Raw genomic sequence first — 12,103 nt, 5'->3', positions numbered from 1 at the left:
AATTTTGACTCTTACTAACGCTAAAATGTCTCTAACGCTCAAGTCCGTATGCCAGTAGCTAAAATTCCTACAATTAGAGACAAAGATACTCATTGTCAGTACTGCTTGATTTGATCCTGTTATTTAACAGCTGAGCTTTGTGCTTTGTGGGAAAAGATTGTTGTTGCTTTTGCTCATCATTAACAATGTAGTTTGTTATGGTTTTTAACACCATAACAGTGTGTAGTAATGACCATTTTTTAAGCTATAATTTTTCAAAACTAGACTCTGTTATGTACTTAGTGCACTTGTCTTGGTCCTCACACCCCTATTGCGAAAGCAGATGTGTACCTATTTCCTCCATAATTTTCTCCTGGGAGAGCATTTCATTGCAGTGTGTGCAGTATATGCTTTTAATGGGCAAATTTCTTAAATCTCATCAAGCCAAAGCTAATGCAATTATTGGATTATTTCATGTCTACATGATATCTAAGTCTTTAAAAGGCTGGAGAGATGGCTCAGTAGTTGAGATGGTGTGTATATGCTCAGCCAGGGAGTGGCACAATAGAAGGTGTGGCCTTGTTGGAGTGGGTGTGTCACTGTGGATGTGGGATATAAGACCCTCATCCTAGCTGTCTAGAATTCAATATTATGCTAGCAACCTTTAGTTGAAGATGTAGAACTATATGCTTTTTCTGTACCATGCCTGCTTGGATGAGGCCATGTTCCTATCTTGATGATAATGGACTGAACCTCTGAACATGTAAGCCACCCCCAATTACATAGTGTCTGCTCACAGCAGTAAAACCCTAACTGGGACAGTAGGTAAGAGCATTGGCTGCTCCACCAGGGGACCCAGTTTGCTTCCGAACAACCATGTGGTGTCTTACTGCCATCTTTAGGTCCGGTTCCAGGAGATCTAATGTTGTCCCCTGACCTCCAAGGGCAGCAAGCAGACATGTGTTACACATACATGCAGACAAAGCTTTCATATAAGTCAATGTGGGACCCAGGAAATGGGTTAGATTAAATGTTTGCTTATCAAGTGTGAGGACCTGCATTTGGATTTCCCAAAACTCACTTGAAAAGCTTGGTATGTTGGCACAAGCCTATAATCAGAGATGAAGGATCCCCAGAGACCAGCAGGGCAAAGATTCTGGCCTCCATGACAATGTACTAGGTGAATGACATAGGTGGGGTGGCGGGGAGAAAGGTGGGCAGGCTCTCATAACCTGTCAATGCCTAAAGTAGGCAGTGAAGCCTGAGGAGGTAAGCTTGACCCTCTTCGTTCTGCCTGGAAGATGTCACATGACAGGTGTCCTACCTGTGCCTGATGAAAAAAAAAAAAATGTCCACATAGAGGGACTCCAGGAGGATTTGGGGCAAGCAGAAATTGCTGAGTCCCTCCAGTTTATTTCCCCCCTTCTATGGGATTTTTATACAACAGTTTCCCTTGAGTCTATATGAGTGAAAATGTGATGTCGTGTGTGTGTGTGTGTGTGTGTGTGTGTGTGTGTGTGTGTGTGTGTGCGCGCGCGCGCGCGTGCGTGCTTGGCTGCTGGGGCACAAATCCAGAGACTTGCACATGTTGATTGCATACTCCACCCCTGGGCCACGTGCTCAGTAGTCCTTTATGAGGCTTCCTTTGTCAGGTAACCCTAGTGCTCAAACACTGCTGTACTTTTCCACATCAGTTCCTCTCTAGTTGAGAGCCTTGACCCTTGCTCTGGGCGAAAAAGTTAACATTCTCTCTCTCTCTCTCTCTCTCTTTCTCTATCTCTCTCTCTCTCTCTTTTTCTCTGCATAGAGGCATCATTTCTATCCTGAGTAAAACAAATCTGCATACCCCTAGACCCTGGTGGTCAGTGGGAACTCTACAGTATTGCTCAAACTGTGCTCATGATTTGGATAAATAATCTTCTTAGACAAATAAAAGTGTGTTCCTTTATTATGGTATTGTTAAAGAGCTTTACCCCACTAACCTTAAAAAATTAGTTCTAATAGCCTATGAAATGTTCATATGCTCATACATACAAGTACACACAGCCCTAATATGCACACATACACAGCACATACACAGCACATACATGCATAAACATATACACAGTCATATACCACATACATACTCATACATATAAACAAGCACACATATACTCATCACCACCACCACACACACACACATGCATGCACGAAACATGGCACACACACCAGAAGCATGCACAAGTCACACATTCGGACAGTCACACTTTCAACTACAAATGTTAGAAACAAGTAATCACACACAATAGTGTGGAGAGAGAGGTGGGGACAACCAGTCGATTTGGGGAGAGAAACTGAATCCAATTATAGATAGACTGTTTTCTGGGTCAAGTAAAATTGTACAAAAGTTTTCCAACCTATAAAAAGAAAAGCTGAGGCTCAGCCTTAATCCTGGAACTGGCTGCTTCCCTTACCTGGACATGTACAGCTTAGCATTGCGCATGCACCAAAAAGGGGTTCCCCTTACCTCACCCTATGTAGCCTAGCACTGAATTATTGTGCCCCAAACAGGAGTCTTTCCCTCATCTAACCATGCACAATTTTGCAGTGTGCACCAGAGACTAACACTGAACACAAAGAAACATGAAAAACTGATGCCTAGCAGCTAGGCTTGCTTTCACTTTTGGAAAACTCTTTCCCTAGGAGTCAGTGTGTGCTGTGTGTGTGTAGACTGTGTTGTGTGTGTGCTCTCTCTTTCTCTACCTCTGTTTATCTCTTTGTTTCTCTCTATCTCTGTGTGTGTGCATGTGCACGCCGGTGTGCGAGAGCATGTATGTTTTGAGGTACTGAATGTGAACCTAGTGATATCACTTTTCTAGACCTTGAGTCTCACACGTCCTCCTTGAGACATCCTAGAATGGTAAGGACCCTGGAACTGACTACCTTCTCTTTCCAGTCATAAGGCACTTGCAGTTTTGAAGTCACAGTGGCTGTGATTACTGGCATCAAACTCTCACAAGGCTGGACACATTCACATGTTGGAGAAGGCTCAGGAGACTTCTCCCCTTCCCAATGATAAAACATTAGCGGGAGTCTATTTTTTGGCGGTCGCTTGCTCCCAGATAATCCCAACTAAAACACAAACTCACCAAGCCAGGCAGGTGTGGAATTGTTTCTTTGGTCTCTGTTGTCCTCTCTGTGTAGAATTGATGGGAAAAGACTCCCTGATACACAACACAGAAAATATAAACCAGCCGACAGTGTCACCTGTAAAGATGGCACATCATCTTCATCCGGCAGAGACATGGGGAGCCAAGCCCAGAGAGAGTCAAGGAAGTCATTTACACAGCCTTCTGCCCTTTTGTGGTTGAGTTCCCTGGCTGATGGCAAAGTCAAGTCTTACTGGGGAGGGGATGGCTGCCCAACCCCCACACTGACATGTGTGGTCATGCCAGGGTTTATAAAAGAGGTAGAATACGTTTATTGCTTTCAAAAAATTTTGGACTCCCTAATGCAGAGCTTAATGGTAGAAACAAAATGCACTATTGAGTCATCGTCACGTCCTAAGTAAACTATGAGGATGAATTTTAAAGCTGCCAGACACAAAGCATGCTCATACTGGAATCCAGGAATATCCGATCCCTTATCACACCCTAGTTAGGGGGAGACCATGTGTTAGAGTTGAATTTCCTTCATGTGATCAGAGATGGGAAGCCAAGAAGTGTTCTGCAAGCACCGCTCCTATCAGCAAAAGCATTTATCTGAAGATAGGTTTCCAAAAGCAGAGCCAAGAGGCAAAGTCAGGATCCCCAGGATGGCACCCCGTGTACCGTCTAGTGTGGCTCTCCTACCAGAGGCCTAGCATATTGTCATTTTTAAATTAAAAGTCACCACAAGCCATGAAAAATGCAAGCTGTGAAGCAGCCTCCAGCTTCCTCCTTACAAATCCATTCTTGGGCATCTTAAAAGTCATTTGAAAGTCACCTCTACTTCAAATCCTTGATTTAGGAGTCCCTTTTTGCTTTGATACCTCTCTACTAGAATTTTTTCAAGATAATAAAAGTCCCAATCAAGTTTTTCTTCTGTGGGGTAGGGGGAAAGAAATCCAATGCATGACTCTCCTTGAAATCATTTGGAATTTTAATCATAGCAAATGTGTTTTAACAGTAGTCGTAAAATGAACATTACCACATATACAAAGGACAAGACACCAGTTTGGCATACAAAAATACCATGTATTAAAATCGGGTTCATTGGAAAAACTCAGGACTGGCTAAGACACCATCTATAACAGAGAGAGCAAGCAGGAAGGCTTTTAAGACATTCAGATTAATAAACAGCAGCTTGATATCCCCTATGAAGTCAGTATTTGGCAACATTTGGACAAGAGATTTCTACAGTGCCCGGCAGCTCATTTATCTGTGGGGCAATTTGGCCCTTTCAAAGAAAAGCTTCCCAAATAAATAGTCTCCGTTATTATAAATGAAACATGTCAGGAACTGGAATTAACAGCCTTGGAACAGCACGAATCTCACTATTTGACTGCAGTATGTTATACAAGAGCAGAAAGCCCCCATGTGGGGCTTTAAGAATGGAAGAGAGCTGGGCGGTGGTTACATATGTCTTCTGTTGGGAGTTCATGGCCAACTTCCCCAGGCAGATGGCAAATTCCATACCTATAGCTATCAAGTGAGGCCACACATACCAGAGGAGAGATGCATGAGTACAACAATGGCAGTGGTCACAACATAACCATAACAGTATTGTACTAATTTTTCCAGTAGTAGTACTAAGATTACAGCACACTAATTAGACTAAGAGTTTTCCACAGCAAAGAGGGTACCAGGGCTCACTTAGATGTACTCTATGGCCAACTCCATAGCAGGCTCTGAAATTTTCCATGGCCCCAATAACCCAAGAACATCTGGGAGAATGACAGGAAAGATGGGAACTCCTGGGGAACCTCCTCATCAGCCAAGCACCTTCTGTTTGTGTCTTCGACTTAAGCAGTTTTGTGAATCAGGTGATCCTTGATGGAGTGGTTGGGCTTGGAGAAGTCATCCCAGATCACACCCAAGAATCTTCATTGGCTTCTACCGTGTCTAACATATAGTCTCAAGTCATTTTTTTTGAAACCATAATCCCATTATATTTTCGTTTCTTTAAAAAAAAATAGTTTCTCCTTCTCTGGACATATATGAGATATATTCAGAAATCAGGTCCCAGGACTTTGTCTCTACCTTTCCCTCAGGTGAGGCTCCTTGGCAGTGGGTTGTCTAAGTCCACCTAGCCAACACAGTGTAAGACAACAGTCACTGCCTTCTCTTACTGTTCAAACAGAGATAACATAGGTATCAACTTGTCCCCTGAAGGACACCTGTCACATCTGTTTCTCTTTTCTTTCTGCTTTACATTTCCTTGCCACCAATATATCCAACCACTTTCTACTGAACTCTCAAAAAGCAAATGCAGAGTTAAAACTCAGTAACTCATTGGGCAGGGAGACTACAGGAGACTGTCTTGTGGGCTACAGCTCTCCATCTAGTGAGACATTCAAATCAGTGATCTGGGAAAATGGGGGAAAATCCAGGATGTAACTCTGTAAGGAACAAAGAGAAAGGCCCTCTGTTGGAACTCTCAGGAGGACCCTCAGTGCTCTGCTTTAATATCTGATTGTCCCTAATAACACAATATGAATAATATAGTTTTTAAAAACCTTCTTAGATTAAACTCTAGATAAATATGATAAGCATTTTCAAGCACCACTACAGTGTAAGATACACACATGGGGTACCCCAGGCAGTGAGTAGGGAAAAATCAAAAGACCATTGGCCAAAGCAAGCAAGACAAAGGAAGTTCTCAGAGAAATTGATTCAGAATGGAAGATCTCGAAGACAGTGGTTTACAATCTTGAAACATAACAGGGACCAAAAGAGGAAAAGGAAGGAAGGAAGGAAGGAAGGAAGGAAGGAAGGAAGGAAGGAAGGAAGGAAGAAAGGAAGAAAAGATATTTAGAATTCCAGAAATCAAATGCCCTGTCTTGTTGGTGTGTCAGTGATCAATGGTTTTCCAATGATTTTTCATAAGAGCACCTACCTCTCTATACTGGAGAATTTATACATGGAGAAATCTTAAGAGTTTAAGACATTCCCCAAAGTAGTTTCACAATTACAGATAAAGTGTATATGAGTGTGTGTGTGTGTGTGTGTGTGTATGTGTGTGTGTGTGTGTGTAGTAAGTCAATTATATCAGAAAAAAATGGCTTGAATTTCCACTTATTTTTCAAGAGTTTCAGGTTGAGAAAGATCCAGCAACTATCTCTTTCAAATAGACACTATGTGTAAATTCTCTTGGGAATCTCACTCTTGGCTGGAATTTCTGTCTGGATGAGAATCACTTTGCAGGTGATGCTTTTGCTGATTATGATGAAAATGTCAAGAAGCAATTTCTTCTTCTAGGTACAGGGTATGAGCTGGACAACTTCTGATGTGGCTCCAGAATGTTACCTGGTTCATAACATTATTTTTCTAAGGAGAGAGGAGCTGAGTCATTGTCTGGGTATCTTACACCTAGCATGTGAATCACTGTTGGCCTCCTTACTTACAATATTCTTAAGAAAACACCATTTGGCCAACAAGTTGAAGACCAGCCCTAAAGATCGGTGCTCTCTATTGAACGGCTGCATAATTGGAAATTCAACCTAATTAAGTTCTATCAAAGCAAACACAGTGGGGCAGGGGACAATGAAGGCTAGAATCTGACACAGTGGAGGTTTTCCATGGAAGGAACAGGGAGAACTTTAAATCAAAATCTAAGCAGGGATGAGTGGAAGACTGTTGACTACAGGCTAAGCTTTATACCGAATGTATCTTGAGCTGGACTCTCTGCATCCCTTTACTCATGTAAGAGTAACTCTCCAGAACAGCCGTAATAACCTTGCAGTTTCTGAAGTCCATTGAGCCATGTTTTACTCTTTTTTATTAACTATGAAAAATGTAAAAAGTGCCTTTGTGCAAAGTTTCAAACCTTTCGGTGATAACTAAATTTAAAAAGAGAGACACTCAACAATGTCTCTCTCTAAAAGTAGTGCTCTGTTCTAGCCTGGCAACCACATATGCCCACACCAAATACATGACAAACTGGCTGACTTCAAGGGCAAATAGAAACACTGTAAAAACCACAAAGCATGCTTGATCATGGATTTCCCATCTCACTGATGCAGTGATACGGTCGGGAAAGAGATCAAAAGTGAACGGGGATTTCATCAGACTCTTATTTATTTGATTTTCTGTAACATTGACTCTTTTTTGGCCACAAGACCCTACATACAGTTTCACAGCACAGGTCATGCATGGCTTGCAAGTCAAACATTTTACAGCTACTGTCTAGCTATGAGCTTTGGACAATAGATTCACATGCAGCTAATGGTCCCAGAAAAGGGGCTTAATAAAGTTCTCTTTAAGCTTCACTGCTCATCCCTTGGTCCAAGGTATCTAAGCAATAACCCCAAAGGGCAATGGATGAGATTTTGTTACCACCCCTCCCCACTGGGGCTCATAAACTTCTTTAAGCTGAAAAGGAATTTCTTTTGGCAAACTTTTATGAGTCCACAAACTCTCTTGGCCTTACAGTTACTTTGTGAACTTCCTGATGTCATTATGGCCAATGTAGTCACAAGCCATATGGGATATTCAACTTTAAATTATTTAAAATTAAATAACATTTAAAAGTCACTTCTTGAGTCATCCCCACTTAAGCGCTTAACAGCCATGTGGCTAGTAGCCACTCTACTAAACACTGAACATTTACAGAACGTTTTCCATCAACCCAAAAAGTTCTATCAAACAAGACTGACCTAGAAAATTCCAAAAGCTGACACTTCAATGGACCCACTCTGTGAGTCATGCAGAGGGTGAAATTTAATTCTATTTCTTTTTAAAAGCTTCAGATCTTCCTGATAATAAGGTGTGACTGAAATTCAAGAGTAATTTGCTTTTGTCATTACAATTTATATCCCAGGTCATTATACAAAAATGTTCTAAAGACAACATATAAAGTGCCATACTTGGCTCTACTTAACACAGTAAGCATTCTCTTGCTTATGTCAAGATCATTAATAAAGAGGAAATTCATGCTTCCTATAGGTTACTATTTACACAACACTCATCATCCTTGACATATGGGGACAGGATCCTGGCTGATGTTTTACATTTCTAAATATCCAAATCACATGGTTTGAAAGTTTTCTTTCAATATCTATATTCATCCTTAAATCAACCCCCTTTTTCTTCCCCCAAAGGAAGCTATCTAAAAAGAAATCAACCTCTGAAACAACCCTCAAAGTACTCACTGACACAGCAAAATGCATCCCTGACCCTGTAAAGGATCATAGCCTGACAGGGAAGTTGGTATGCCTAGGGAGGACTAACAGGGCACAGTAGGACACAGGCCTTGTGTTCTAGCTATGGAGTTACAACGTGCACACTACTGCTTCCTACATACCCCCACGAGCTCATCTACAAGACGAAGCCACCAGAGGCTCCTCTCAGTGATAACCACTGGACCTGCCACTGGCATGTGACGCTAAGCTTTGGTTGCTTGTGCCACATGACATAGATACATTTTGTGTTGTGGGTAAATTTCAGAAGAAACTGAAATATCAAGTATATAGAAATTGGAAGGCATCCTAGCCCCCTACACACACACACACACACACACACACACACACATTCACACCCCAATAAGCACATATGCAAACCATAGGCAGAATCAGTTTCAACAGTTTTAAATAATGTTTCTTAGATCAAGTACACATATAAAAGCTTTGACTTGGGTTGTTACTGTCAGGTTGTAAGGTCAAGAGTCTACCAGGGAGCAGATCGATTTTGCTTAATTACAGCTCTAACGTGGACTTTTTAAGTAAGAGTTCTGTGGACAATTTCACTATACAGCTTTGCAATAAAAACCACAGGACACCATAGCAATAGACGTTAGTACTGATACATAGCCTCCTAAATAACTAGAATGCTTTCACACTGCACTAGAGGATCAGTCTACTGTACAGAAAGGTATGCTAATATCTCTCATAGATGAATTCAAATATGGGCTGGCTTAAATCTGAAGGGTAACATCCACTGGAAACAGCATCCTTTGTGCAACATTTCTGTCAATGTGCGTTTTTTTCCTCTGAGAGACATAGAAAGTGGGTCAGACATGCATTAGAGCAGCCTGAGAGTTTGAGAAATTGACGCTAACCCCACAGTATATTATGTTACATAATAAAGGATAGTATTCAGCTAATGATACCTAAATTATTAATACCAAATAAATCCTAGATTATTCGTTGTATAATGCCCAATAGCTTACACAATGGTATTTTAACCTAATTTCTAGTTTGAGCCCTCAAATACATTTTTTTTTCTAAAGGTCTTACAAATTTGAAAGATTTTAAAAACCAGAGCATTTGATTTAATGTTGGATTTTCATGCCAATTGTTAGCTTTGTGCTCCATATGTTATTCCTTTGTTTTATTTCACGGTGACGCCATCGCTTTAGCAGGTCTGTTGTCATATTGAAGATGAAGGCTAGCGCGCCCCTCGCTCCCGCCATGTTCCAGGGCAGGTTCTGACCTTGCTCTGTGGAGCCGGTGCCACTGTTTCCTTTCCTTTGCCTTTCCCATCCTTCCCACCATTTCAGGCATTCACCAGAACAGCAGAGAGGAACACAGCTGAGTGGAGTCCTTGATAAACATCACTCGTTCCACAAATGGAGTTCAAAGAGGACTACAGCGCTCACAACTCTTCCTGAATGCACACACGGCCAGGGACAGAGACTGCCCCTTCCATGCTGACAGATCTCTCTTCATGAATTCACATTTAAAAACAGTTGAGCACTCATGAGAAACTGGTTCACTTACATAGAGAACATACATTTTTGTTCGCCATACTACTTTTGGCAGTAGAAACGTTTGAAACACAAAACATTTTCTTGCTGATTCCAACAAGATGAAATTGAGTCTTAAGCAGGTTAACTCTCACAGGAAAAGCTTTCAAAGGAAAGCTCATCAAGGACTGTCTGTTACAATGCCCCCTGTAGGTGTGCCATAGATTAGCAACTCTTGTGACTTTTACACAAAGCCCTCCGAACTGAGGAAAAATGACAAGTTCTGATGCTCTCTGTCCGAACCTTTGCTGACATGGGTTCACTACACACAGCAAAGCAGTTAATGGATGTTGGAAGGGATGTGTGAGGATTCCAGAAGGGAAAGATCCAAGCACCAGCCCGGTGGCTGGTGTTTTAGACACTTGGCTTATACATGCCCACAAAGTCTTACTCCCAGGATTCTTCAGGAAAAAACAAAAATATAAAACCTGAGATAAATTGAATCACACACACAAAATACACACAGAGATTCACAATATTTACATTTTAAATTCGTATCTTGTGAGATGGCTTAAGAGAGATTGGCATATAGGTTTCCTGGGGAATTAGGCATTGCCATACTTCCCTATCCATCACTCGCCTGTTGGGTTTCCACCTTAACAAGTACATATCAAGCTTAAATCACAGATGAAGAGAAATGAAGGAACTTGACAAAGCACAACACACTGGAGACCTGTGTGCAAATATTTTCTTCAAACAGCCAAAATGTCTGTTTTGATCATTTTGATTTGGGTGCCATTCAAAATGTATAAAAAGTTTATGAAGACCAGGGTTCAGGCACACATACATACACACACAAACACACACGCACGCGCGCGCGCACACACACACACACGTGGGCACACACACAAACATGCACACACACAAGAGTCAGCTCTGGGTCTTCACTGTTTTTGTTTTTAAAACATGGATTTGAGTTTTAAATCTACTTGCGTACACAGCTGCTTTAACCTACCAACTACCGTAGTTAGAGAGCTATTGCGTCCACGTGTACAGTTTCATGTTTAAGTAGAAAAGTCTAACTTGGGACCATGATTTTGGAAAATCATAAATTACAGCCCATTGGATACACAATGAGGAAACATGCAAACATCTTCACAGCTGTCACCATCTCCAAACCGTTCCCCTGGGATCTTGCTGAGACCTCACCCTCTGCCCTTGTCTTTAGGTGAATCAAGTGGCCAACTGCAGGCCAGCGCGTGCACCAAATGCTTAGTGTCACCCCCATCTCATCACAGGGATTCCATCACCAACACTTGCTCGCCCCCTAAGTTGGCACCCACAAGAGGCATCCCTGGGAAAGGCTTCAACCACAGGATATCACAGTGAAGCGCTTAGAGATGCAGGACATATTGTGTAGCACAATGCCCAGGAGGAAGACCAAAACACAGGCCACCAGGATGACAGTGCACACGCCAGACCACGTGGAACTCTTCACCACGCCCCGCCTGTCAGGCTCCTCCTCCACGGCCTCCTGGGGAGCTCCACCCTGCAGGGGCTGCTGTTCTGCAGGGATGGTCACCATGGTGAGAGACTTCTGCTGGCTCCCTGGCAGCAGGCGGCAGCCCATGTCTCCAGGCAGGAGGGTACGCTCCTTAGAGATGGGCAGGGGCAGCATGTAGCACCCATTGCTTGGAAGTTTGATGAAGACTGGGGTGTGCTCAGAAGTGTGTGGAATGGCGATCACTGCCAAGACCTCAGGATCATCTGGCAGTTGTGATACAGAGAAGCCCGGGGGCAACTTGGTGATGCCACGGCACCAGGGGCATCTTACGTCCTTCTGGCTGGTCCTCATCTGCTGGAGACACACTGAGCAGCAGGTGTGCTTGCAATCCAGCAACTTGGGCCTTCGCCGGGGGCTGTAATAATTAAAACAGATCTGGCATTCCAGCAGGGAATCCTGGGAGACTGTCTCCATCGTGGACCAAAGGGCCAAAGGGCGGGGCCAACAGGAAGGAGGAAAAGGCGGTCCTCAAATGTCACCACTCCCGATCCCGTCTTCTCAAGGCCAACAGGGAATCAGCATGCTCACAGGACATCTAGCATTCACACACGTGCTAATCTCTGGGGGGAGAAAAATAATGCAAATGAAACTAGTTAGTCCATTAAAAAAGTTGCAGTGTGGATTAGTTAAGAACATATTATAGCTCAAAAGTCATGTTCCTGGGTCAAACATAAGAAAAAAAAATCCTACTGGTGAGAC

General features: G+C 42.6%; 1 protein-coding gene across 1 annotated transcript; it reads right to left on the bottom strand.

Moving 5' to 3' along the window:
- Nucleotides 1-11,206: 11,206 nt before the first annotated feature.
- RNF152 (ring finger protein 152) lies at nucleotides 11,207-11,877 on the bottom strand (the record flags this gene model as incomplete). Its single annotated transcript, XM_080926887.1, has 1 exon — nucleotides 11,207-11,877. The coding sequence occupies exon 1, from the start codon at nucleotides 11,816-11,818 to the stop codon at nucleotides 11,207-11,209; it is 612 nt and encodes a 203-aa protein (XP_080783013.1). The 5' UTR covers nucleotides 11,819-11,877.
- Between the last annotated feature and the right edge of the window lie 226 nt (nucleotides 11,878-12,103).

This window comes from Micromys minutus, assembly GCF_963924665.1.
Source record: "Micromys minutus genome assembly, chromosome: 12".
In the NCBI taxonomy this organism is placed as follows: Eukaryota; Metazoa; Chordata; class Mammalia; order Rodentia; family Muridae; genus Micromys; species Micromys minutus.
Note: the sequence above shows the minus strand (reverse complement) of the source record. Positions and strands in the feature narration are given on the sequence as shown.